Raw genomic sequence first — 27,667 nt, forward strand, 5'->3', positions numbered from 1 at the left:
CTGATTTATACTTTTTGCATGCCGACAATAGCAGAACTACAAGGTCACAACGTGGCAGAAACGAGGCGTTGTTGTAACCTTGTAGATCTGCTGTTTTCAGTGTGCAACACTGTTGTACAACGGAGCATATAAATTAGCCATTAGGATATATTGTCATTTCTCCTGCATGGGGTTGACAGAGCTTATGCTGTGGGAATTAAAGGAGTAGTTCACCCCAAGTTCAAAACAAAACATGTATTATAGTAAATTTACCCCCATCGATTCTGGATGGGGACCCAAATGCATGGGCCTGGATGGGGACCCAAATACAAGGGACCCAAATACAAGGCCCTGGATGGGGAACCAAATGCTTTTGTGTGAGAATCAATGGGGGTAAATGTACTTGACCCTTGACCCTAAATGTACCCCCATTGATTCTGACCCAGATGCATTTGGGTCCCCATCCAGGTCCTTATTTGGGTCCCCATCCAGACCCCTGCATTTGGGTCCCAGAATCAATGGGGGTAAATTTACAGTAGTTATTTTTTTATTTATTTTTTTGTCCTAGGAATGCAATGAATACAACGAAATATTATTGAATTCAAGTCTCCATGATGGGTGAACTACTCCTTTATATATATATATATATATATATATATACAGGTATATATATGTGTGTGTTTTTTTTTTATTAAACATTTCTCAATATTTTTACGACATTTTTTTGATATATTATTTTATTTATGACTCTTCGCCTCCCTCAAATAAAGGTTTTATGTCATAGGCTGCATGGTAAAGGCCATGGGCTATAAACCAATGATAATACAGATGCATGGCGGTGTGTGTGTGTGTGTGTGTGTGTGTGTGTGTGTGTGTGTGTGTGTGTGTGTGTGTGTGTGTGTGTGTGTGTGTGTGTGTGTGTGTGTGTGTGTGTGTGTGTGTGAGAGAGAGAGAGAGAGTGAGAGAGAGAGAGAGAGAGAGAGAGAGAGAGAGAGAGCATGTGAGGGGGGGAGTTAATTTGCATACAGCTGAACGCTCACTAAACGCGCTTATGAGAGAGAGAGAGAGAGAGAGAGAGAGAGAGAGAGAGAGAGAGAGAGAGAGAGAGGCACGCGTCTCAACAATAGCAGGCCACATTGGGTGGGCCGTGGGCATGGGGCGGCACACGCCACCACGCCTGTCAAAGAAAGAACAACCCCTCCCCCTCCCCCCTCACCAAAACACGCACCAGAAAGGTGCTGCGCGTGACCCTCCGTGCCGCGCGTAAAAACACTGAACATGAGCCACTGTCCATCATTTCAAGGACCATAGGAAGGACCCCGGCCAGTTTGACATGCATGTTAATTGTGTTCAGTAGCCTAATGCCTCATTCACACTACAGATATATAGTTGAACGTTTTGCTTGGTAATTCAATGTAATCTCAATGGAAACCAGCTTTAAAGATCCAGGAGACGCTCAAGACAAAGCTTTGAAAGCTTTAAAGCTGGTTTCCATTGAGATTACATTGAATTACCAAGCAAAACGTTCAACTATATATCTGTAGTGTGAATGAGGCATTAGGGCATATTTGTGCCATCATTCGCCCCTTTACGCAGGTGTCATTAATTACTCTGCTTACAGAGGCGTCAATTGGGTATGGCAAGCTATGGCAGCTGCCATACCTTGGCTACAGGGGGAAATAATAAAATGTACTTTTCATCGTGCCTATTGCTAAGGTATGGCAACATGACTGGTGTCTTGCACGCGCGCAAGACACCAGTCATGTTGCCATACCTTAGCCTTTTCTGAACTGACGCTGCTGTCTGCTTATCAACAATCCACCTTACCTTTGAGAGGAATGAGCTCCGACATAGACACATAGCCTACTGTAGATCTATAACAAGACATATAATGTTCCATCGTCCATATGCAATACAAAGATTGCATTTAAATACATCTAAACCCCAAGGACACACATATATAGGTCTGCATAATGTAAATGACCCTTCTCTCTGACACCATCCATACAGGATAATTAACCGGGAAATTGGGTGGAACCGTGAGGGCAGAAGGGGTGGATGAAATGGACAGTAATTGAATTCCTTCTGAAATGCATAAGCTCCGTTTTATGTGCAGTCAGTGTTTATATAGACCTACTCTTAAATTAGTCTATCTCTCTTATTTTTGTCGGTAGCTTATTTGCATCATTTGTTAGCTGCTGTAGGCTGGAAAATTCCCGAAGGTCATCATTTATTTGACCAATAAAGTGATATTGAAGTGCTATTCGAAACAAGCCAACAGATGTGTTATTGCAGGGCTGGCTAATAATGGCCTTGTATTCAGAGTGGTCGATCAGTCCGTCAGCAGTCAGCACTGTGGCCATGGTGGCCATTAAATGTGGATAATTGTTGTCGGCCTGGAGTTGAGGAGTGTGTGAGTGCATGCATGCCCGTGCATGCATGCGTGCGTGTGTGTGTGAGAGAGAGAGAGAGAGAGAGAGAGAGAGAGAGAGAGAGAGAGAGAGAGAGACTCAGTCACTGCATGGGGTCCGGGGACCACCAGAGGGTCAAAATCACTCTGATAGTGTACAGAAATGGTAAAACCCAAGACAGACTTCACTCACATGCAGTTTTTTTTTTTTAAACAAATAGCAGTAATAATAATAACATAATTTTCTTTGGTCCATTTGGGAACCAAATGAGTTCCCTCTGTATAGGCTACTCTTCATACAAATGGAACCAGTTAAAGGTTACATTTTCTGCTTCACTTTAAATTTGTACACTAAAATAGGCCTACCACTGAGAGATTGGGGTTCCAGCATTGATTCTTAGCAGAGCACCATACATAGCCTGCATGGTGTAGGCCTAAACTAAGTACATTTACTTAAATACTGTAGGCCTACTTGAGTTATTTCTACTTTACTTGAGTATTTCCAATTTCCAATATACGTTTACTTCTACTACATCTTGGATCCAAATATTGTACTTTTACTCCTCTACATTTATTTGAAAACTTTAGTTAGGCCTAATAGTTACTTTATGGATTTTTATCATTATTACAAACGTATTTCAGCCCTATATAAACTACATTTCGGCCATTGGAAAAATAACCGATCTGCACCTCACAAATAGCCTATGTATGTGCAGCATTGTGAGCTTGTAGATCTGCTATTTTCAAACGATTTGTATAGCCTACATTTGAAAACTTGAAATTTTGGTACTTTAAGTAGCCTACATTTTGATGCCAATAGGCTACTTTTGTACTTTTGTCTTTTACTATTAGAGTGTGAGTGTGATTCATTTTTCCAGTATTTATTCATTTCCACCAGTGTCCTGTCCACCGCTGCAAGTTTACAACATTTTCCGCGCACCTCACATTGAGAACCGTGTGTTGGGGGAATACATGTGAAAGGGGGCGGGGTCGTGCGCGTGATGGACAGTCGACGCAGCGAGGCGGCGAGTCTATATATGGGGGCGGCGACGCGGCAGAGCTTTCATTGAGGAGTAGCTAGAACACCGTGCAGGAGGAGAGACACGGCCGAACCAGAACGCTGCTTCAGCTTTACGCACAGAGCCGAGCATCAAAACAAGCCTCTCCTCCTCTTAACGATCCCTTTATAGCTATAATACGCGCACGGAAAAGACAAGCCCATAATAATAATAATAATCGACGAGCACTACAACAGTACCATTCTGTGGAGTATAATAATAATACGATTCCGTGCACAGGACACCTTCTCCGCGCCTGATGAGGAGGAGGACACAGAAGAAGACAAGACTTCTTGGATAATTTTCTTCCACTCCCCCATTTGGATAACTTGGGAAGATCTTTGGAGGAAACGCAAGAGGAAATATTTTGTGGGGATAAGAAAAAAGAAGAAGGATTTATACACGTTTTCTTTTGTGTGTGTGTGAAATACTTTTGGAATAGGAAGGTTTATTTTATTTATTTTTGTGTTATTTGGAGATATTTTTATTCGTTAGGCTGTGTTGGTGGCGCAGCGGCGACAGCGGTCGCGCTGGAGGAGCGACAGGGAGGATGGCAGCTTGGTTGACGCTCACGGTGTTCAGCACCACTCTGATAGCACAGGTATGAGAGCCTGTGGTAGCTATCTGTGTGTTGTCACATGCACGGTGGGGGGGCAGTGCCAGTGGCACACACACGGGCACACACACACACACAGTAGCAGGGACCCCCCCCCCGACCGGGGGGTCCCTGCTACTGTGTGTGTGTGTGTGTGTGTGTGTGTGTGTGTGTGTGTGTGTGTGTGTGTGTGTGTGTGTGTGTGTGTGTGTGTGTGTGTGTGTGCGCGCGCGCGCGCGCGTGTGCGTGTGTCCGCTACCATGCAAGTGACAAAAAGATGGGGAAAACATACAAATCACAATCCTATAGCACCAAAAATGTCTTGAATGTGTTGTTCATGTACATGGATATTTTTTTGTTTTTGTTTTTGTCGCATAAATGTACCCCCATTGATTCCGGATGGAGACCCGGAATCAATAGGGGGTAGCCTACATTATAATCAAATTATTGGCTTAGGAATGCGACAAAAACCCAAAAATTATCCATGAATCCAAGTCTCCATGGGCATGGGGTGAGTAGGCCTAATTGATAGAGAGGGGAAAGTCATTTTGGGGCTGAGAACTACTCCTTTCCTTTAATAATACAACAAAAACATTATTATTTAAGGTATTTGGATCGGGGATTTTCGAGCTGGACCTGCACGAGTTCAAGAACCAGCGGGGCTTGCTGGCCAACGGCCACGCGTGCACGCCCGGCCCCAGCTGCAGGACGTTCTTTCGGGTGTGCCTGAAGAACTACCAGGCGGTGGTGTCGCCGGGAGACTGCATCTTTGGGAGTACAATGACACCGGTGCTGGGCGCAAACTCTTTCAGCGCCACGGCGGTTGGAACGTTCAAAAGACCCATTCGGTTACCGTTCAACTTCGGCTGGCCGGTAAGATTTTTTTGTATGAATCGCTATTAATCCACAACTTCCATCATCAGTTCGTGTTGTTATTGTTGTTAAGGCTCAGCCGTGATCTTAGGACGAGAGAGAGAGAGAGAGAGAGGGAGAGAGTGAGACAGAGGGCGAAAGCTAGAGAGAGGAGCCCATGGTGCGCTTTTTGGGAGCGCACCGTTGCTCCCCGTGATAATCCATCATCATTAGGTAACGCTCCTGTCGACAAACGGATTGGATTGCGAGTCAGTTTCAACCCGCAGCACGACAATAAAACCTAAAACCAATGATTCTCGACCTTTTTCTTTTCACCTAGTTTGCATGGATGAGGCCACGGACCCCCATTTGATGCACACTCCCCCTATCCCCCCTCTCTGAGGCTAAAACCCTCAAGGAAAGCTCCTTTAACTTGGAGAGCGTAAATGGAAACCTAACGAGTCCATTTTGGTTCCATTTGTACGCGGACCTCAAGTTGAGAACCAGTGCAATACACATATCGTGCACTGCAATAATCCACTATGCATTATGTCGTTAATATTAGACTGGTCTAGTAGGCTAGACCAAAACAAATCCCGCACAATGAGAAAACACCTGGGCCTGTAATTAGTTTAGTCCAGAATATGAATAAAACAATAAACCGGTTAAATATGGGCTACATATGGTAACTAAATGTTTTCTTTCTTCCCTCAGGGCTCGTTTTCCTTGATAATTGAAGCGTGGCATTCCCCATATGAAAGTCTACCTGTAGGTAAGTGGGGGGAAACGTTACGCCACAAGAGGGCGCCGTCACTGCACATTTCACCTCTTGGGACCTGTCTAGAGTTAATTTACAATTGCACAATTTCACTGAGCAAAAAAGCAAACATTTGGGCTATCTAATACCACTTAATCACTCAACGTGGATTCTTTATGGCTACCAGGTGCTTCTTGTTCATAAACGCACACATTTTCACGCCTTTCTGAGCCCCTTTGTTGTGAGCCTCTCAGTGCACCTCTTTTCTTTTTTCATTCTTATTCTCCAACACAATTGAACTTCCTTTGGTTTATTTTTGGCGTGGGAAAGCCTAGCTGGGCTTTGGTGAGAATGCTCGGAGCCTGCCAAAAGCCCTGACTACATTTTCCTGTATTTTACACCTTGCTCTGTTCCGCCCTTTGGAAGAGAAGGACCAGGGGCCTGGGAATGTTTTTGCTGACGGAAAAGAAAAGAGGAAATTTCAACCTTTAGTTTATCTTTCATCTGGAGCTGTATGGGCTTTGATAAGGGATGCAGCTTTTCCTAGTTGGCAGATTTCTTTATATAAGTAATGATGGATGGCTTTTTAAATCACGCATCCGACTCGGGGTGAAGTCAAGAAGACACGATATCGTTGCTGTCGGCGTAGCTCCGTATTTAGTTTCTTTTTTTCGTCCTAAATGAACGCCCTACTTTGTCATGCTACAGTGTCACACAAAAGTAGCATACATTGCAGATCTAAAGAGCTCGATGTTGTAGATCTGCTATTTTATTATTTAAATCCTGAAAAGTAAGACTTTTGGACATACAGTAGGTTTTCACCGGACTACAATGATATTATGTGTAGTCAAGCCAGAATCTTTTAATTTAAAGAAATGAAATGAATCTTGGAACCCACTAATTTGCATAAATGTTGTCCCCTTTCCGCTCTCTCCCCCTGCCCCCTCTCTCCATCTCTCTCTCTCTCTCTCTCTCTCTCTCTCCATCTCTTTCTCTCTCTCCATCCCTCCATATCTCTACCCTGTCATGCATTTTTATTCCTTTCCAGACACCAACAACAACCCAGAGTTCCTGATCAGCTCCTTTGCCATCCAGAGGCAGCTGAGCGTGGGCACCGAGTGGTCCCAGGACACGCAGGCGGGCGTGCAGACGGAGCTGCGCTACGCGTACCGCTTCATCTGCAACGACAACTACTACGGCGAGAGCTGCTCCAAGAAGTGCACGCCGCGGGACGACCGCTTCGGCCACTACACCTGCACCCGCGACGGCCACCTCTCCTGCCTGCCCGGCTGGAAGGGCAAATACTGTGAAGAACGTAAGCAACTTCTACCAACAACTTGTACTTCCATCGGACGTAGTGGTTTCCTACAGCAGTGGTTGTCAAAGTGGATTCCAGGGACTCTGTGGGTTCCTTTAGGGGGGTCTAAATTGACCCATACAAGTCTGTAACTCTGACAGTGTACAAATGGAACCAAATGAACCCTGACGGGTTCATTTGGTTCCATTTTGTACACCGTCAGAGTTAAAGGGAGACCTTGAAGTATGAAAGTTTGCGAAACACCGTCCTACAGGAAAGAAACTTAGTTGCCTTGCAGGAGGGTATGCGTGTCCCCGTGACAAGCCGGGGGCGGCACAATATGCACAGAATGTCATGCCCTCAATGTCGTGACTGTGTGTTTTTTTCGTGAATTTCATTAAAAGTAGCAGATCCGCAAGCTCGAAACTACTACTTTTGCTACTTATGAATTTGAATCCTGAAAAGTAACAGTTTTGGACACACAAGGTTTCCACATGACAGAGACAACACACAATAGGACTTTGGAGTCACACTTCTTCTATATTTGAAGTGTAGTGAACAGAGAAAACTAAATGTTCTTCCAAAAAACAGCATCTTATGTCAATTATGTTCTTGTTTCAAACGTTTAGTCTGACAGTTTGCTGGTGCTGACCAATTCAGTCTCTGTGGTGGTGGTGGTCTGCCGTCTGAGTATAGCTGACCCGCGAGTGTGGCGGGACGCAGCACAGCATTGTGAGCTTTTCTGTGGATCAGCTGTTTTCAGAGCTTGCAACACAATCGTATGACAGAGCGTGAAAATCAGCCGTCACGCGTTGCTGGCCTGCATGGCTGACTGTGTGTCGGTCAAGAACCCGGGCCTTTCTCTCTCACTTTCTGTGGTTCCAGTGTCTCTGCTGACTGTCATGTTTGAGTTCGGCTGCTTGGAGCTGCTGTGACCTGGTGCTGGCCTAATGATGATACAGGGCTGGGCATCCATGTCACCATAGGAGACTTGATGTCGTTGGATATTGTAATAACGTGATATGGTGATGATAAGTGTTGTCTTGACTTCTGTCCTGGTTTTAAAGTGAAATTGATTCTATTATTTGCCTTTTCCACTTATATAGGCATTGATGATTACTATTGGCATTTTGTGAAACCTTAATAGAAGGTTTTGTCAAATATCCTGGTACTTGATTTTGTCCATATTTGTCCAGCCCTTCTTCAACATCATCATGTTTAAATGTGTTGTCGGTTGGAGCTGCACCCTGCAGATCATGTTGTGCTGATGTGTTTTTATTTAAAAAAAAAGAACTCAGCCCGTACCTGACAGTGCATTTGGATGTTGCGTGCAGAGAAGGGACATTTTAACCACACGAATCCTAGCGTCTGTATATTCTGGACATAGCAGATATACAAGCTCACAGTGCGGCACCGAGTGCCGCGCTGCGAGCTTGTAGATCTGCTATTTTTGAAAAATCGTGAAAATTAGAATTTTGACCCGATTCTATTAGTGTCTTTTGAATCCTTCTAAGGTTTTTTGAAAAACCTATGTTTCTATGTCAGCAATCTGTCCAGCCATCGTCAAAGAAAAGGTCATTTTCACTTAACTGGAGCTCAGTTAGTCTGTTCTTGAGAGTATGTACTGTATACGTTTCTGGCGGTTTGTCAGCGTTGCATCATAGCAACAGTTGAGGATTCTTCTTGACGTTATATTATGGGACGACTTCTAGGTATTTCCTGATTAGAAGTCCCTCCGTAGAGAGAGAGAGAGGGAGAGAGAGAGAGAGAGAGAGAGAGAGAGAGAGAGAGAGAGCCCGCGGCCTCAGGATGTTTAGTGCCGTGGCCAGACATGACAGCGCTATCTGGCAGGGCTGCTGTGTAATTGTGGCATCACAGGGGTGTCATTTTCGGAGACCGTTGGATTTGGTAGAAATTATTGTATAATTGGAGGAGTATACTGTAATTGGCGCCGGGTCTGCGAGCGGTCATTGAGTTTTCGAGGGGTCGAGGGGGCAGACTGGGTTTTTAGCATGACAACGGATGCAAACACAACCGGGCCAGATCCTTTGGCCACACACGCACACACACGCACGCACACACACACACACACACACACACACACACACACGTTTTTGGACAGCTTTGAATTGGGCTCCTTAAGCAGTGGTGGGAAGGTAATCTGTAATCCTTTTGGACACTTTAACCATCAACTTCCACTACATCTCAGAGGCAAATATTGCACTTTTGTGCGCTTGTAGAATTGCCGTTTGTATTTTCACTATATTTGAAATAGGGTTTACCTAGCTTACATTATCCAGGCAAAGTCGAAAGTACAATATTTGTCTTTGAAATGTAGTGGAGTTGAAAGATAGTATCCAAACATACAAATCGTCTCTGTCGGGTGGAAACCTCATATGTCTAAAACTGAAGCAAATGTAGCAGATCTACAAGCTTGTTCGAGCTTGTGCATCTGCTACTTTAGATGCTTTTGTAGTATGATCTTGTACGAAAAAACACAAAAACCTTGAATATGGAGATAAGAGGTTTCTGCCCGACAGCAACAAAATACACCTCCTCAAGTATGTGCACTTTGTCCACCAACCACTGCTCCTAGTCAGTAACAAGGCCAGTTGCCATTTGGTTTCGACAAAAACACCACGCCGGGTCCCCGAATTCTCACCGGGAAAAACCCCTAGATGAATCAAAGCCGTAGATTGGAAGGAAGGGGACACCGTGAGTGTAATAGTTACCATGTGGCGGATGCGAACCGCACAAGACTACGGCGGATCTGTCATCAGTGTCAGGCCGCGGGTGAATGACAAATTGGCACGTGCTATTTTGACCGTGGCGCCAAATTCTAACCAGATGGGCTCACGTGGTGCGGGCAATTACAGGCGCATCAATCGTCGCCGACTACAGAAAATATACACGACGCAAGATAAATGAGGATTCCGTCAGACACTGTAATTTCCTCTGAGTCTCACTCTGGCTGTGCATTACTCTGGACTGTGTACCCCCCCCCCTCTCTCTCTCTCCATCCCTCTCTCTCTCTCTCTCTCTCTCTCTCTCTCTCTACTACACATCAGGGTGCAACAGTTAATCGAAATAATCAATGTAATTGATTATTATTATTTTTGTAATACATATTACCCCCTCAAAAAGGTAATTGATAGAATCGCTTAGAAAAGAATTGATAGTTGCAACCCAACTACACACACGCACACAAACGCGCGCACACACACACACACACACACACTCGGCGCGTGCCCTGGTAATTTAATCCTGGTGTGAGAGCGTGCATTCATAGGTGCGGCTCGTGCCAAGGTTAATCGCGGCATTATTACCGCGCCACGCGCCACCCATGTTTGTTATTAGAGTCCCCGCTCTATTGTAGCTGCGACTGCGGCATTAATAGCGGCAGCTGCAAACACGGTTTTCTCCTCGCGGGCCCACAGAACAACAATGGCGACAGCTGTCTGCTATTGAGAGCGAGCATCTGTTAAGGGCTAAACCGGCCGCTTACCGTCAGTCGCCTCTCTGGTTTCCCCGAATACAGTGTCACTGTCACAACAGCCCCGCTCACAGCTGCCATTAAGTGCTGCCCCGTGTCCCAGGGCGGGACGGCGAGCGACACACCTGAAACTCAGGTGATTGAAATGCGTGCAGTGGTTGTGGTTCTCAATGTGCAGGGGGTCTGGGGACGCCCCTCCCAGGCGGTCCCTGAGGGGATTCCAGAGGGTCCTCCCCCCGTAGCAAAATGACAAACAGTTTGAACACTCATGCCCTATTTCATTTTATGGCTTTTCGAAAGGCTGTTTTTGTAATTAGTTTTTGTTTTTCTTCTCATATTCGCGTCCCTCCCTGGCATAACATCTTTTCAGATAGGTGTCCGTGCATGATGTGACAATGTGTGGGAACCACTGCACCCAGTTGTCAAACAAGTACTATAAGTAAAAGCACCAGTAATACTCTCTATACTCTGTTACAAGTGAAAGTCCTGCATTCAACATTCTACTTGAGAAAAAAAGAAAGGTGCAGAAGTATTGGTTTCAAAACATACTTTTACATTACCAAATGTAAAAGCAGCTATTTATTATGCAAAATGGCCCATGCATTAAGGAAGTGACACAGCAGTGTGATTTCAGTGTGTCATGCTCATGTGTGGCAGGTGTAATCGTAACCCCACTGCATCAGAAGAGCAGGCCCACTAAATCCCTGATATGAGATAAGACGTCAAAAGATGTTGAATGTTGTTGTCTTCAATTTTATCATCAAATATTCTCCACTCTCAATTAATTACAATACTGAGTAACTGAAAAGACATTTGTTTGGGGGTGAAGTACTCCTTTAATAACAAGTGCGGGCTAAAGGAGACCACTGGCCATTGCAGACCCTCGGCTAAAAGCCCCAAACAAGCCTAACCGTCAGCCCTTTCCCGCGTGGCAGCTGGTGTGGTGGTGGTGGGTGGGTGTGACGGGTGGGCTAGGGCAGGTGTAGATCAAATGATTCGTTTAGTGCTTCTGAGGAAAGTTGAGACCCCCAGACTGAAGGGCTTCGGTGAATCCTACCTCCTCCAGTGCGGTGGTTGGGCTCTTAAAACAGGTGTAGGCTATTAATGGCAGAATGGACGTATTCTGTACCCTGCTGTTTAGGCACTGACCGCCAAGAGTGGCTTTACAGCGCAATTACAATACAATGAAACGTAAACCGTCCCTGTGTGTGTGTGTGTGTGTGTGTGTGTGTGTGTGTGTGTGTGTGTGTGTGTGTGTGTGTGTGTGTGTGTGTGTGTGTGTGTGTGTGTGTGTGTGTGTGTGTGCTTGTGGTTACATGGGGGAGACTGGTTCCATACTGTAATACTACATATATCATACCGTTGTGATTTTGTCCTTATTTATTTTATTCTGTAGCCTGGGTGCCAACCTGCTCGCTCCGTTCCGCGTGTACAGTTGTACAGACTGTGTACAGTTTATACAGCATATCGTCTGTTGGGTTGAAACCTCATGTCCAAAACTTTTACTTTTCAGGTAGTCAAATAGTAAAAAAAGAAACTGCAAAAGTAGCAGATCTGCAAGCGTGTTGAGCTTGCCGATTGGTAGGCAGGTTTCTGAACTGTCCACAGCCCACCAATGAGACACAGTGAGTAGACAGAAATGGTGCCTTATAGCAGTGGTTCTCAACCTGTGGGTCAGGACCCCCAGAGGGGTCCCCAGATGATTAGTTTAATATGAAACATTGTTTTCTCTCTCAACAGTAAACAAACCAACATAAGATTTAAGTGTATAGTATATGCACATTTATAAAGTGACAATTTAAGGACTTTTTAATACATCTAAAATGACAAGTTAAACATTGGCCAAATTGTCAGATATTAGAGGCAGACATTTTGAAAATAGCAGATCTACATGCTCACAACGCCTCGCGTTGCGAGGCGTTGTGAGCATGTAGATCTGCTATTTTCACGATAGAACTGTGTTATACAACATGTAATACGTCAACTCTTAGTGCTCATCGGGGTGGGGGTCCCCAGTTAAAATATGATAATCTTGGGGGTCGCGGCCTGAAAAGGTTGAGAACCACTGCCTTATAGTGAGCTTCAGTGAGGAGCGGCAGTGGCTCAGGAGGTGGAGCGGCCGCTTCAGGAAACGGAAGGTTCCCAGATCGATCCGGGAGCAAGACACTGAACCTCTAACTGCTCCCGATGAGCAGGTCGGTGCCTTCACAGGGTTACATGTAATGGGTGAATGTAATGCACGTTGTAAAGTGCTCTGGATGAAAAGTGCTATATAAATTCACCATTTACCATTTACTGTAAATGTAGGGCTGAAATCCACCGATGGTGTCGAGCATCTAGGCCAGTGGTTCTCAGACTTGGGGTCGGGACCCCAGGTGGCGTCCCCAAATTATTTTGTGGGGTCCCCAGGTGATTAGCTTAATGTAAAAAAAAAAATGTCTCACTCAACTGTAAACAAATCAACATACGTGTATACAGGCTATCTGCACATTTATAAAGTGACAATTTAAGGATTTTCAAGACCGTTTTAATAACAAACTGGCCAAACTGTCAAGTATTAAGTAAGCAAGAGGCGAATATTGTGAAAATAGCAGATCTACTACAGTAGATCTGCTATTTTCACAATATTTATCTGTGGAACCGAGTCACATTAAATGTAATACCTACAATTCCAAGTGCTTGTCAGGATGGGGGTCCCCAGTTCATATTATGTTTATTTTTTGGGGGTCACGGCCTAAAAAAGGTTTGAGAACCACTGATCTAGGCGAACACAATTGGCTCGTGTTCGGGGGAGGGAAGCCGGGCGGGGATGGTGATATCGGCCATTGCATGTACAGTACTCTTACAGTACGGGCTGGGGCGGCACCTGTCAGCAGGGAGCGTTGGGCGGGAGGAGTAGGACGAAGGAGTGGTGGCTTCTCACTGGCAGGTGAGCCAGTAGGATACAGCAGCAGTGTCAACACAGACGTGTTTGGGGAGGAATTCATTGGAATAACAACTAGAAAAAGGGGGTGAAAGAGTAATTGGCTACTCTAAATGACTCTTTTAACTGGTAATAAATGGTTTTACTGTGTAGATTACAGAGGCCTGTGAAAAGTGAACTTGATATCTTGATATCATCACAGGTGTTTTTATTATTTGCATGGTTTGTTTTTGTCTGTCATGCTCAGCAACTCGCGGTTAAATCACGTCATGGCTGTGAGACTCTGGCAGGGGCGTCACAAGGGGGGGGGGGGAGAGAAGTGGGACTGAGTTACTAGGGCCCAAGGTGGAGGGGCCTTAATTATTCTTAGCTATTGAAAAATAGCAGATATACAAGCTTGGCGCTGCGCTGCAATCTTGTAGATGTGCAAATCTTTGAATATGTGTATTTTTTAAGCGAACATTTGTAGCTAAAATTTGGCTTCTGGGGGGGTCCCTGGAACTAAATATTTTGAGATGGGGGTCCGTGGCCAAATACATATCATTTTGGGACACCACTCACATAGAAACATAGGTTTTTCAAAAAACCTTTGAAATATTCAAAGAAAATGTCACGATTTTTCAAAAATAGCAGATCTACAAGCTCGCTGCGCGGCCCTCGGTGCCACGCTGTGAGCTTGTAGATTTTTTGAAGATTTTTTGAAGAATAGTTAAAGTACCCAGGGCCCAGAATTTGGTGCGACACCCATGGACTCTGGGCCTGGAGAGCGTTTGGAATGACCTCAGCGTGTGTTTTTTCTCTCTCTGTGTTACAGCTATCTGTCTGGAAGGCTGCAGCGAGCGCAACGGGAACTGCTCTAAACCTGGCGAGTGTGTGTAAGTATAGAAAAAAGAAAACGTTACAAAAACAAACAACCGCACAAAGCGATGAAATGGGTGTTGGTCGTGTGTCTGGGAACTGGACGTGGAGAGAGAGAGAGCGTGTGTGTGTGTGTGTGTGTGTGTGTGTGTGTGTGTGTGTGTGTGTGTGTGTGTGTGTGTGTGTGTGTGTGTGTGTGTGTGTGTGTGTGTGTGTGTGTGTGTGTGTGTGTGCGTGTGTGTGTGTGTGTGTGTGCGTGGGCTAGTATTTCTATACTTAGTTGTCCCCACTAGTACAGTATAGTAGCATTTCTGAAATAGACATTGTGACAATTTGTGAGGACAGTCCTCCTGGTGCCCACAAGAGAAATAGTTGTTTTCTGCTTAAAACATTATGTTTAGAGTTCAGAATTACAGTCAGGAAAGATTCCGATTGGGGTCAAGATTAAGCATTTAGACGTTATAGGTTTAGACATTAGGGTCATGCCTGATGTTATTAGTTTAGTAGCTAGTACTTGGTTTCACACCGGTCTGGAAAATAGCAGATCAGCAGTTTTCTTTTTTGGCTTTAGGCTTTGCGTCAAAGAAAAGACCCCCAAAAAATACAAATGGCATTCATAAAATCGCCTTATTAATACGCTTATGTCTTGACAAGTATAGTAATACATGTACGTGCGCGCGTGCGTGCGTGCATGGATGCGTGTGAGTGAGACACACATTCTGGAGCAGGTTTTCAGTGTGCATGTCCGTTTTCATTGGGTTGTCAAAGCGCGCTGCGCAGCGTCTGGATTGATTGAACACCAGCCATTCTCATGACCGGAGAGTGTGTGTTGTTCATCAGGGAGAGGTCAGGGTTCACCCCGGCCTCTCTCTCTCTCTCTCTCTCTCTCTCTCTCTCTCTCTCTCTCTCTCTCTCTCTGTCTCTCTCTCTCTCTCTCTCTCTCTCTCTCTCTCTCTCTCTCTCTCTGTATCACTCACTTCTCCACGTCTCGGGTTTCCTGCTCGCAGCGCTGGGAAGTAACTAAGTACACTTGCTCAAGTACAACTTTGAGGCACTTTTACTTAACTTGAGCGTGTCAATTCTTCGATACTTCAAACTTCTGCTCCATGTCAGAGGCATCATTGTACTGTTTAGTCCAGTGTTTTTCAAACTCTCACATTCCAAGGTCTCCCCTTAACTCTGACAGTGTACAAAATGGAACCAAATGGACCCGTTAGGGTTTATTTGGTTCCATTTGTACTCTGTCAGAGTTACAGACTTGTATGGGTCAATTTGAACCCCCCTTAAAGGTGATACACCATGCATTTAAAAAGTATTTATGTCATATTGTTTATGTCCCAAAAACGTTTTTCAAAAGGTTTGAGGCTAAATTACCACTCCTGAATCGGTCCATTTGGTTTCATTTGTACACTGTCATAGTTACAGTCTTGTATGGGTCCATTTAAACCCCCATAAAGGAACGCACAGAGTAGCTGGAATCCACTTTGAGAACCACTGGTTTAGTCCATGACAATTATTTGGACACTTTAGTTATAAGTTACTATAGATTTACTAGTTTATGAATTGTTCAGTGTTCAAATACAAAATCACACGTAAAGTACTTAACTACAGCACTGCAGTAAATGTACTTGGATACTGTCCACCGCCGCTCTCTCTCTCTCTCTCTCTTTCGCTCCCTCCCTCCAGCTAACTAGCAACGCTCGCTCCCTTCATCTCCGTGAGAAATCGCTCTCTCTTTTTCTTTTTCCAAAAAAGCGCAAATCCGTCATTATCGCCGCCTTAAATCCGCCCCGAGAATGAGGTTAAGGCCCTTTTAGTGTTCCCCGACGCCCCAGAGCTGTCCCACACGTCTCTGCTCGTCTCTTGACACAAGACATGGGGACACGCAGGGGCGTCACGAGGGGGGGAAAGTGGGACTGAGTTACTAGGGCCCAAGGTGGAGGGGCCTGGAATTATTTTATACTTTAGCCATTGAAAAATAGCAGATATACAAGCTCACAGCGCGGCATGCGCAGCTTGTAGATCTGCACAGCTTGTATTTTTCAAGTCGTGAAAATGTGTGCAAATCTTGGAATCTTGGAACATTTGTAACTCAAATTTTGCTTCTGGGGGGGGGGGGGGGGGGGGGGGGGTCCCTGGAACTAAATATTTTGAGATGGGGGTCCGTGGCCAAATACATATCATTTTGGGGGTCCTTCACATGAAAAGGTTTGAGCACCACTGACATAGAAACATAGGTTTTTCAAAAAACCTTAGAAGGATATGAAATATTCAAAGACTTGCACAAATTTTCACAATTAAAAAAAAATAGCAGATCTACAAGCTGTGAGCGGCACTCTTTGCTTGTATATCTGCTATTTTTCAATAGTTAAAGTACCCAGGGCCCAGGATTTGGTGCGACACCCCTGCGTCGTCCTCCTCCTCCTCCTCCTCCTCCGCCCTGCAGAGCCCGGGTGACACCGCTAACCACCCCGCTGAGAGTAGGGTTTCATTTGGGGGGGAAACGTGAGAACCGGGACCCATTTTGACAGACTCCTTTTACTGCCACTGGTTCTCAAAACCTGTTCATGTCAAGGACTAAAAGGAGACGTTAACCCCCCCTAAAAAATGACGGATTCTCTTATCAGTTACACACCCCACGAAGCCTTGAATTCACAAAGATTTGTTTCGTTTTTGTTGCATTCCTGAGGTAATGATTTGATGACTGGGCTGTCATTCAGTAGAGGACAGTGTTTCTCTCAAAGTGGATTCAAGGGACTCTGTGGGTTCCTTTAGCGGGGTCTAAATGGACCCATACAAGTCTGTAACTCTGACAGTGTACAAATGGAACCGTCCATTTGGTTCCATTTATACACGGTCAGAGTTAAGGGGAGACCTTGAAGTTTCTGGTATAGGAGGTAGTGGAGACTTCGCAGGTCATAAAATGATTGACTTCATGTACAAGCTCTCAGTGCGGCACGAAGTGACACGCTGTGTGAGCTTGTAGTTTTAATAGCCAACGTACAGTATAAATGTGTAAAGTGGTTCAAATGATTGTGATGTTATAGCAGCTAATTTAGCTGGGGACCCCCCCGGGGGACCCCGCTTTGAGAACCACTGCCAAGAAAGCCTTAAAGACAGATTCCTCTAAAGTTAGCTGTCGTCCAAAACGGCACCTCACAGCGATATGTTTTTGTTAGGATAAGTGTGAAATAGTTCTGTATTCCCATAGTAATCTTTGCTGTGGAGTGTTTGTTCAGTAACGGGGATCTCTCTCCATGTCTCCCCAGCTCTGAAACAAAAAGTATATATTTTCAGGTTGCGATATATTGGTATCCAATCAGGAGAGAACTCGTGCAAGATGTGAAAATGGAAGTGATGAAACATAGCAAAAACAAAATATGATACGTGAGAATTGGAACTGGAACACTATCAAATTTAAATTGATCTTTGTGCGTTTTTTTTTTACAAAAACAAATCACCTACACCCTCCTCCTCACAGAATGTATAGAAGTTAGACATTCTGTAAGAACACATGTTTTTTTTTACCTGCGTAACATTTTGCCCCCAAATCTTTAAGCCATACATTGAACACATGCACAAACTGCACTAAATGCCGACACTGCAAATATCTTCTGTTCCCATGCATGCACGGCCACAGTACTTTCAACAAGTCATTCTTTGCCAAGAGAGGCTTTTGGGGCAAAAAGAAACCCCCACCGGAACCAAAGATGACAGTTAAAGTGTGTGCTGCTAAAATGAAATATCGCTCAAAGCCTCCGTGGCTGGGCACACGGTTTGTAATAATTACCGGGGGAATGGATGCGTGTGGGCACCGGGCATTTACTGGTCTGTTGTAAGCAGCCAGTCCGCGGCTGTACCAAGCGGCTACCAAAGCATGTGGTCAATTGATTGGCGGACTGACGTGACATTCAAGGGGACTGTGGTCTTGTGAGATCATAACGACGCCGTAAAAGCTACAGACAACATGTCTGCCCTCCTCGACGCCGACCAATCACACGGCTCGCTGACTTCACTCGAGGTTCTGGTTTTTGCGGGGTCTGGTGGTGGCACGTAACAATAATGCATTCAAGGAACGCGACAAAGACCTCACTGTGTGAAGGAGGGTGATGATTAATAACGGCCCTGTTGTGTTTTTGTCGCCCCCTCAGGTGCCGAGAAGGCTGGCAGGGGACGTTCTGTGATGAGTGCAAGAAGTACCCGGCCTGTAAGCACGGCACATGCCAGCAGCCGTGGCAGTGCAACTGTCAGGAGGGCTGGGGAGGCCTCTTCTGTGACCAAGGTATGGCAGCAGCAACTACACTCACACAACTCTGATTAGAAGTGGAACAAGTCTCACCTCCAGGTTTTTGTTTGAGCAAAAGTAAGAAGAAATTTTAAAGGGAGCCTCCGCACACTCAAAATTGTGCAAAATCCAAGTTCTTTATCTTCAGTTTAGACAAAGTGCAAGCTTTGGGTCATAGACCTTCTTCAGGCCTTCTTCAGATGCCTGAGCATCTCACCTAAATCTACTGGCAGATGAGCGGTGTTTTTTCACTATTGTTTGAACAAAAGTACCAAGGTATTGGCATCAATATATACTTACTTAAGGACTCTTTATGTAGAATGGCCCCTTTAACAACCATATAATCAGACTGTAAACTTTATTTAAAGGGGAACAACACCCTAGGCTGGTATTCTTGTTTGTTTTCCACTTTATGTACAGTACTTGAGTAAATGTATTTCCACCACTGACTGACACTAGACTAGAAGGTTATTGATTATTAATATTAGCTCATTATCAATAGTAGAAGTAGAATACTACTAGTCTAGTATAGTATAACTATTTGTATTTGTACGGTGTTCCCTTGGGATAAAAAAAAAAGAAAAGTTCAATCCAATCCAATGTCATTCTTTTGAAACCACAAGTTTACAGGGATGGAGGAGCTCGGCCTGATTTAAATTAAATGTTTAGATGCAACCTCTCCGCCTGTGGTTTGGGTTGGCGGCTGACGGTTTGTTTGTAAACGAATGTAAACACGACAGCCCTGTTCTGGTGGTTCTCAAAGTGGGGTCCACCAGGGACCCCCTGATGGGTTACGAATGGACCATTAAAAAGAGTTCTGTAACTCTGAGATCATTCAAACGGAACCAAATGGACCCGTTCAGGTTCATTTGGTTCCATTTAGTCTCTGTCGGGTGAAAACCTCATATATCCAATACTGTTACTTTTCAGGATTTAATTAAAAAAAATAGCAAGAGTAGCAAATCTACAAGCTCAACACTTGTGGATGTGCTACTTTTGATACTTCTGTGTGACGCTATATGATCAAGTTGGGCATTCATTTACGAAAAATAAAAAAGGGTTCTGTAATGGGGGTCCTTGAAATTTGGGGGCGGTGTAGCTGAATGGTTAGGGAGCCCGCCTGGGGAACCAGAGCCCCTGGTTTTCCATGGCTCGATTCCAGGGCAGGGTAGCAATGTTGATGTGTGTCCCTGAGCAAGACTCTTAACCCCTAATTGCTCACGAGCTCCTTGTGGGCAGCAAATCAGCTGGGTTACTGAATTTCCCCCTTGGGAGGAAGTAGTTAACTATTAATTAATACATTTGACAACCACTTGTTTGGATGTCGTAAACGCACTCAGAATCGCAATCAACTTTTATTAGTGACTATTGTCACTTTATAGGTGTAAGGAAGTGGGTGAAATAAAAATGTCATTATTTTTCTCCCCTCTGTCCAGACCTGAACTTCTGCACCCACCACCGCCCGTGCGTGAACGGAGCCACGTGCATGAACACGGGGCAGGGCAGCTACACGTGCACGTGTCTGCCCGGCTTCACCGGAGTCAACTGTGAACTGGAGATGCAGGAGTGTGACAGCAACCCCTGCAGGAACGGAGGACTGTGTACGGTGAGTGACGGACAGACGAATGAAAAGGCAGACTAAAACACATTTAGGGCTGCATGCAACCATTGATTATTTTCTTGGCGAGTATTCTTTCGATTACTTTTTCAATTAATCGAATAATTGATTTTTTTTTAGGGGATTAGAGGATCAAAGCGACAAAGTTGTTATTGATCTTTTTATAATCAAATATAGCCTATCGATTTGTCAGATTAACACATACTGTAACCTACATCGGTGTAGCTGATCTACAAGTTTGTGAACTTATGGATCATACATTTTCTTGGAGGGGTAGACATTTCAGGCTTTTTCCCCAAAAGAATATAATTTTTTGGAATCGACATAGTCGATTAGTTCGATTAACTACACGTTTTTCAACAGGCTAACTAATTCTCCTCTCCTCTCCTCTCTGCAGAACCTGGACACTGGCTACATGTGCTCGTGTGTGGACGGCTTCGAGGGCGCTCACTGCGAGCACAGCCTGCTGACGTGCGCCGACTCGCCGTGCTTCCACGGGGGACGGTGTCGGGAGAAGGACAACGGCCACAGCTACATGTGCGAGTGTCCCCGCGGCTACACCGGCCTCAACTGTGAAAAGAGAGTGGACAAGTGCACCTCGCTTCCCTGCGCCAACGGTACGTTTGTACAGTAGAATTGTACAGTGTACTTGAGTACTATCAGGCTTCCTCCTCTAGTTCCTCCTCCTCCCCCTCCCCCCATTTGAACTTCCGCTTCCTCCCCCAACTTCCTGCTGGAACTGGAAGTGGTGGAGGAACAACAGGAATTGCTGGGAACTGGGTGTCTATTGTCCTCCGTGTAAACACACCACACATCGTACTTGTCACGGCGGTCCACTGTCTTGTGTCACCCCTGTACGCCGTGATTTTGGTACGCAGGGTGAATATGAGATGGAAAAAATACCCAAGGTGGATCTTAACCGGAGGGCAGTGGATGGGTGTCATTGGGAGATGTTTGTAGAATTACTTAATTTGTTTGCTTGTTAGGATTTGTGTGGGTATTAATTCTCTGTTGTCCGACAGCTTTTGTCCGGTTGCTCTCGTTGCCTTTTTTGGTTTGTGCAGTCAAGGGCTGCAACTATAGATTATTTTCTTAGAGATTATTCTATTGATAGATTTTTAGATTCATTGAAAAGGTAATCTGTTTTACACTTTGTTGTACAATGTGTTGAGAGCTTGTAGACTGACTATTTAGGCTATCGTTCGTTATGTTTGCAACATTTTATTGCCTATAATAACAAGAAGAAATGCAGTCAACCGATTGAGAACGTCCCCCTAACTCTCTCTCTCTCTCCGCATGCAGGCGGCCTGTGCGTGATCCACGGCGGGATGCGCGTGTGCAGCTGCCGGGCGGGCTTCACCGGCCAGCGCTGCGAGATCAACATCAACGAGTGCGCCGGCAACCCCTGCCTCAACGGCGGCACCTGCCGGGACGGCATCAACGACTACACCTGCGTCTGCCCACCGGGCTTCGCCGGGCGCAACTGCGACCGCTCCCTGGACGAGTGCTCCGCGCCCACTCCCTGCCTCAACGGGGGCGTCTGCACGGGCGGCGGCGGGCCCGGGAAGCCGCCGCCCGCCTGCGTCTGCCCCGCCGGGTTCGCGGGCCCCCGCTGCGAGTTCCTGGCCTCCGTCACCATCCCTGTGACGTCCCCACGAGGAGAGGCCCAGGACGGCTTCCAGTGGGCGGCGGTGTCGCTGGCCGTGGGGCTGGTGGCGCTGCTGATCCTGCTCTGCATGGTGGGCCTGGCGCTGAGGCACATCCACCGGCAGCACGGCCGGGACCGCGGCGGCGGCGACGCCGAGACCATGAACAACGTGTCGAACGCGCAGCGGGACAACCTGATTCCGGCCTCCCAGCTGAAGAACACCAACCACAAGGTGGGCCTGGAGGTGGACTGCACCGACTCGGAGAAGTCGAACTTTATCCACAAAAACTACCACTTGGACTCGTACAACTCCAAGCCCAAAGAGTTCACCACGGACGACAAGAAGTCGCAGGGGGATAAAAGTCTAATCTACGACAAGTGTTTAGAAGACAAAGTGCCCTTGAGTAGAATGTACAGGTAAGAGGGAGTTTGTTTTTCCTCGTCGGCCATCAGATAAATAAATGTACATTATATGACTTTAAACATCGTGTTCCTGTTTGTTGTGAAGGCAGGAAAGGGGGTCTGTACATTTGTTCGCTCGTACAATGTATGGAGCGAACAAATTGTTTGAAGCACTTCCTTTTACTTCACATGTGCGCATGTGTGAGTGTGCATACACAGTACTGCACACACACACATCACGCAGTTTAGACAATGAAGCATTCAGTGGCCTGGAGAAACACTACATAATATCTTCCATGGGAAAAAAAGCAAAAGAGGAGAGCTGCAGTGTTCTTTATGTCTTTGAAAGATAAATGCAGTATTAAATAGGAAGTTGTTCTTTGGTCAGAAAAATGGTTAGAATCAAATAAGTTGAAAAACATCATCCAAAAATGTTGAAAAAGCTTAAATATAGCTTTGCACAATTATATAAAACATCTAAAAATACATCTTCCATCTTGTACTATATACAGTTCCTACACAGTAACATTCTTCAGTGTTGTTAGGTAAAAAAGATATTAACTTTTCAGGAAATGAAAAAAACAAAAACAATAACAACACAATAGGCCCACTGCCTCATTAAGGTTGGTATTGTGACTTTATTGTCAGAGACTTGCACGTATCTTGCATTATATTCATCACTTTAGCCAAATCCAACTGGAGAGGTTTTTGCCCAGAGAATGTGCAGATAGTTGTTACGTGAGGTCTATCATTGATTAGAACAGTGGTTCTCAAAGTGGATTCCAGGGACTCTGTGGGTTCCTTAACACCTTCTAAGCCAAGGGGGGCCCCTTAATGTTAAAACCGTACTATATCGCACATCCCCCCAGGGACTCTCAGCCAGGCCGTCTATTCCCGGACTTTGTCTTTAAAACCGGAATAAAAGCTTTTGATCCGAAAATCGGCGATCGTCTAACCTTCCCTAGTCACCACTCGTGCACTGATGGCTCATGCAGACCGTGCATGAAGCAGAGGTGACGTCAGCGCCTCTCCTTCTCCAAGGCACCTTCCACCCATCCGTTTACTGTCTACACACTCGAGCTCCTCCTGCAGCCATGCTTGGGGCTATGCTAGCGAAACTTTTCAGTTCTGTTCTTCAGTCACACATGGACTATTTGCGGGGACATTTACGTGAAAGGATCGCGCACGCGAAACGCACGGGGACATCGACGATCGGCCAAAACCCCCATTCTATCCCAACGGAGATCGAGAAAATCATGGTGAGTTACTGGCCTGGGGGGGAAAAAAAAAGAAAAAACAGCGGCGCTGTTCAAGATGGAGGGGCTGCGGGGTCATGTTTATAAACATAATATTATGTCTCAGATCACAATACAATAATAGAAATTTCACGGCTAATCTACCAACCACCATTCTATTTCGGACTGCAACGTGTTAAGGGGGGTCCAAATTGACCCATACAAGTCTGTAACTCTGACAGAGTACAAATGGAACCAAATGAACCCTAACAGGTCCATTTTGTTCCATTTTGTACACTGTCAGAGTTAAGGGGAGACCTTGAAATGTGAAAGTTTGAGAAACACTGGATTAGAATGAATCAGTTGGAGATTGGTGGTTTGACTGACAGTTTGTGGATCCCATAGAGTTGAGAGGTTTAGTCAGATGTGCTTTTTAATAAATGTCATTGGTTCAGTATTTGTAAAACCCACACACAGACATAAAGGGTGTTCAATAGCACTGATTTATTACAGAAAGAAATAATAAAGCTGAACTACAGAGGTTTGTGCCCGACTGTGACAATAGTTAACGCTGAGTGTGCAGAGGGACATGATGAGTCCCATAAGTCAGAACTCTTTAAACCACATGTACCCTATAAACTAGGTTGACTGGGATCCCCCACAGGTCTATATGCACAGAATCAAACTGATAAAAAGGCTTTAAAGTGTTTCAACTGGTCGGCCAAATGGGTTATCAGTATATAAGTGATATTGCACTAATTGTGAATCTGTCCATGACCTTTTGTAGACAAATACATATAGTTATTATTGCACTTTGTCTTTGTTGGGCTAACCCCTAACCCCTCAGTCACCGTTTCTTTGAGATCTGGTGTACAGGGAAATGTACTGCAGAATGTTTCTGCCTATTGTGACATCCATGCCCAGAATGGGGGGACGCTTGGGTTCATGTGGTCTTGAACACACAGCAACACCCACTCTCTAAAGACATGTCTCTAACAAACACCAGCCGCCTTCATCTCGATGTGGGGGACCCCTCGCATTGTTCCGCGCTGACCGACACAGTTTACATTAGACAATTGCCTTGTTATACCCCCCCCCCCCTCACACTGACACACACACACACACACACACACACACACACACACACACACACACACACACACACACACACACACACACACACACACACACAGACAGACAGACAGACACATATTTGTATTAATATACTTGGGAGGACTTCAGCATTTAAGGTGGAGATTTGCCATTTTTTACAGATTTCTCTTTAACCCTAAACCAAAAATCGTTGTGCTTTGTGGATCTGCTATTTTCGGGTGCATGGCACCGGCACGTAAATAAGTATAAACCAGGCATAAATCTGACCCAAAAGCCATAAACCTAATCTCTAAATGCCTAAACCTAACTCTAAGGGGGCTGATGCATACTCCACTTTTAGAGCTGAATTTATTTCGGTTCGGCTCTGTCTAAAGTTAAACTACGATATATCTTTCAGGGGTTTGGGGGCGGGTACCATCATTAATTCGGCTGTTTGGTGCTGCAGAGATTTTGTGACTCCCTGGACCGAACCGAAATAAATGTGTCTCTAAAGGTGGAGTGTGCATCTGCAATCGGCACTAACCCTAACTCTTCCAAGCCTAAATTATTTTTTTTGTCATAAAACTGCCCTTTCTCTTGTGAGAAGGACCAGGCAAATTGTCCTCTTAAAAGTGCATTTCTCAAATAATACTGAGATTACACTTTGAGAGTACATTTTAGGCCCTCACAAGAATAGCAATACAAGTACACTCCAACACACACACACACACACACACACACACACACACACACACACACACACACACACACACACACACACACACACACACACACACACACACACACACACTGAAACCTCAAATGCATAGCTCTGCCATGTGCTTCCAGTTTGGAGAGGATGTTTTAACGCATATGTGGTTCCGTTTGATTTGTGCTTTTGCAGTGAAAAGCCGGAGTGTAGGATATCAACAATATGCTCCCCCAGAGACTCCGTCTACCAGTCGGTGTTTGTTATAGCGGAGGAGAGGAGGGAGTGCGTCATGGCAACCGAGGTAAGAGACACACACACACAACATCTTCATCACCGTCGGCCTTCACCATGTGTCTCTCATCTGGAGGAATGTCATCATCATGTCATGCTCATCTGCTGGGCCGGCGGAAACCTTGGATGACGCCGCCGAGGGTGGCAGAAACCTTGTATCTCCAAAATGTTCTAATTTGTATGTTTTTTTTCGTAAAGTAAAGCCATGCTTCATCATACAAGACTGTCGCACAAAACTAGTGAAAATAGCAGATCTACAAGCACACAACGCCTCGCGGTGCGAGGCGTTGTGTGCTTGTAGATCAGCTATTGTCACTAGGCCTGTTTTAAGTCATTTTTTGAATGATAAATACAAAACGAACAGTTTTGGACATTTCCACCCGACACCCAACGATATTTTTTTGTTAGTTTTTTTTTTTTTTTTTTTTGGTTCTAAAACTGTCCAGAAAAAAAAGAACCTAAGCTTTTAATAATTAATAATTAGTTAATACTTTTCAACCGTTACATATAGCCTCAAATCATATCTACAAGCTTGTAGATTGGCTATTTTTGCACAACACTAGTCTAGTACGAAGATGTATAGGGCGTTCGTTGAAGTGAGATACAAGGTTTCTGTATGACAGCGATGAGCTGTTTGTTTATGGCAGGTGACGTGTTTGGTAGACTGACCGGTTCCGCTGCGTCAGAGACCCCCAGGGCCCAGAAGCGCTTTCTGTAAACTATTTTTCTTCTCTTTCTTTTTTTAATGAAGGGGGCATTTTGTGGCTATTTTTTATATTGACAATTTGATGACCTGAACTTTGAACCAAAGTAGATTTTGCGCATATGTTTGGCTCCGTTGGGTCTCTGAGGTGTCGTGTTTTAACCAAGTGGAACTTTGACTGGAATTTGGACAAAAAAGGCTCCTCCAAGCTAAATAGAATAACGACAATGGCGGCGGCTATACGTCCTGAAATAGCACTTTCCAAAAATCTTTCATCGCTTTACTGTCTAGCATATTTTTAAGTACTTAAGGCTGAGTTTATACTTTGTCGTATGACGGCTGTTGCGAGATGAAGATAGCCGATGCCAGGTTGAACGCTGTTTTAACATGTTTCTCAGGGTCGTGAAAATTCCTGGATAAGGATATGAGATAGAAGTTATTTCCAGGCCTTGAAATGGTTTGGAATTAAGAGAATGTTTTGGAAAAGTTGTGAATATAATGTATAATACTGTGTTCATAAAACCCCCAAACATGCATTTTTGCATCGCTAATTACAGACCTGGACTGATTTTCATGAGTAATTATTTCCATGAAGTACATTGTAAAGTATTTTAGATTCCCTGAAGTCTGCATCAGTTGGACATTAGTTACATGGACACTAAACCAATTTGTTATGCCATAAGACTCTGTAAGACTTATTACATAAAATATATATACGTCTGGGGTAAAATGTTATGTGAGAACCCTGTTTTTAATCACTTCAAAAAGGTTTGATTGATACGCTGACAAAGGCCAAAAGGACAAAACGTGTCCTGTGACTGCTGCTGCGGCATATTAAATACTCTAACAGACTTTCTATTTGTGAGTGCAGTTGTTCTTTTATCAAACCCTGTTCTTTTTTAATTCAAAACAATTCCTTTCCATTCCAGGTATAGACCACGGTTCGGGCCCGACGACGGGGAGGAAGTAGCGAGAAGAGACACACACACACAATCGAGGGACAGAATCTCTACATTCTGGATTGTTTACAGACGCTGACAGACAGGAGACTGGAGGCGGGTTTTTAGACGTCCACTGCTGCTCTGGAACAGAACTGGAGGGACAGCACAGCGGTCAAGGGGGAGTGGACAGGGTCAAGCGCTGCCCCGAGGATGGACGACGCAAGAAATTAAAACTTAATGTCCTACCGGCTGTTTGTAAACGCCATGTACTGTATAACGCAAATACACACGGCGTACGCACACGCAGACGTTTGTATGCAGCACATTCGTCGACCGACGGAACGGTCGATTGGACTCATAGACAGACAGACAGGCAGACTGACGGACTGACGGAGCGTCGGTCAAGCAGTGCATCTTAAACTGACTGTCCCTGGACATTGGACACTCGGACAGAGGATGTTTTTTTTTGTTGGAATCCCTTGATAGTTTGACCTTGGCCTTTTTGTGTGATAATCAAT

At 45.0% G+C, this 27,667-nt stretch overlaps 1 protein-coding gene across 1 annotated transcript; it reads left to right on the plus strand.

Annotated features, from left to right (window-relative positions):
• Positions 1 to 3,918: 3,918 nt before the first annotated feature.
• Positions 3,919 to 27,667, plus strand: dll4 (delta-like 4). The gene is made up of 11 exons (XM_080744271.1): positions 3,919 to 4,048; positions 4,649 to 4,915; positions 5,609 to 5,666; positions 6,700 to 6,966; positions 14,179 to 14,239; positions 18,374 to 18,504; positions 19,944 to 20,113; positions 20,523 to 20,742; positions 21,428 to 22,190; positions 25,407 to 25,515; positions 27,138 to 27,667. The coding sequence occupies exons 1-11, from the start codon at positions 3,998 to 4,000 to the stop codon at positions 27,141 to 27,143; spliced, it is 2,103 nt and encodes a 700-aa protein (XP_080600397.1). The 5' UTR covers positions 3,919 to 3,997; the 3' UTR covers positions 27,144 to 27,667.

The sequence above is a fragment of the Nannobrachium achirus genome, assembly GCF_963921795.1.
Source record: "Nannobrachium achirus genome assembly, chromosome: 16".
Taxonomy (NCBI): Eukaryota; Metazoa; Chordata; class Actinopteri; order Myctophiformes; family Myctophidae; genus Nannobrachium; species Nannobrachium achirus.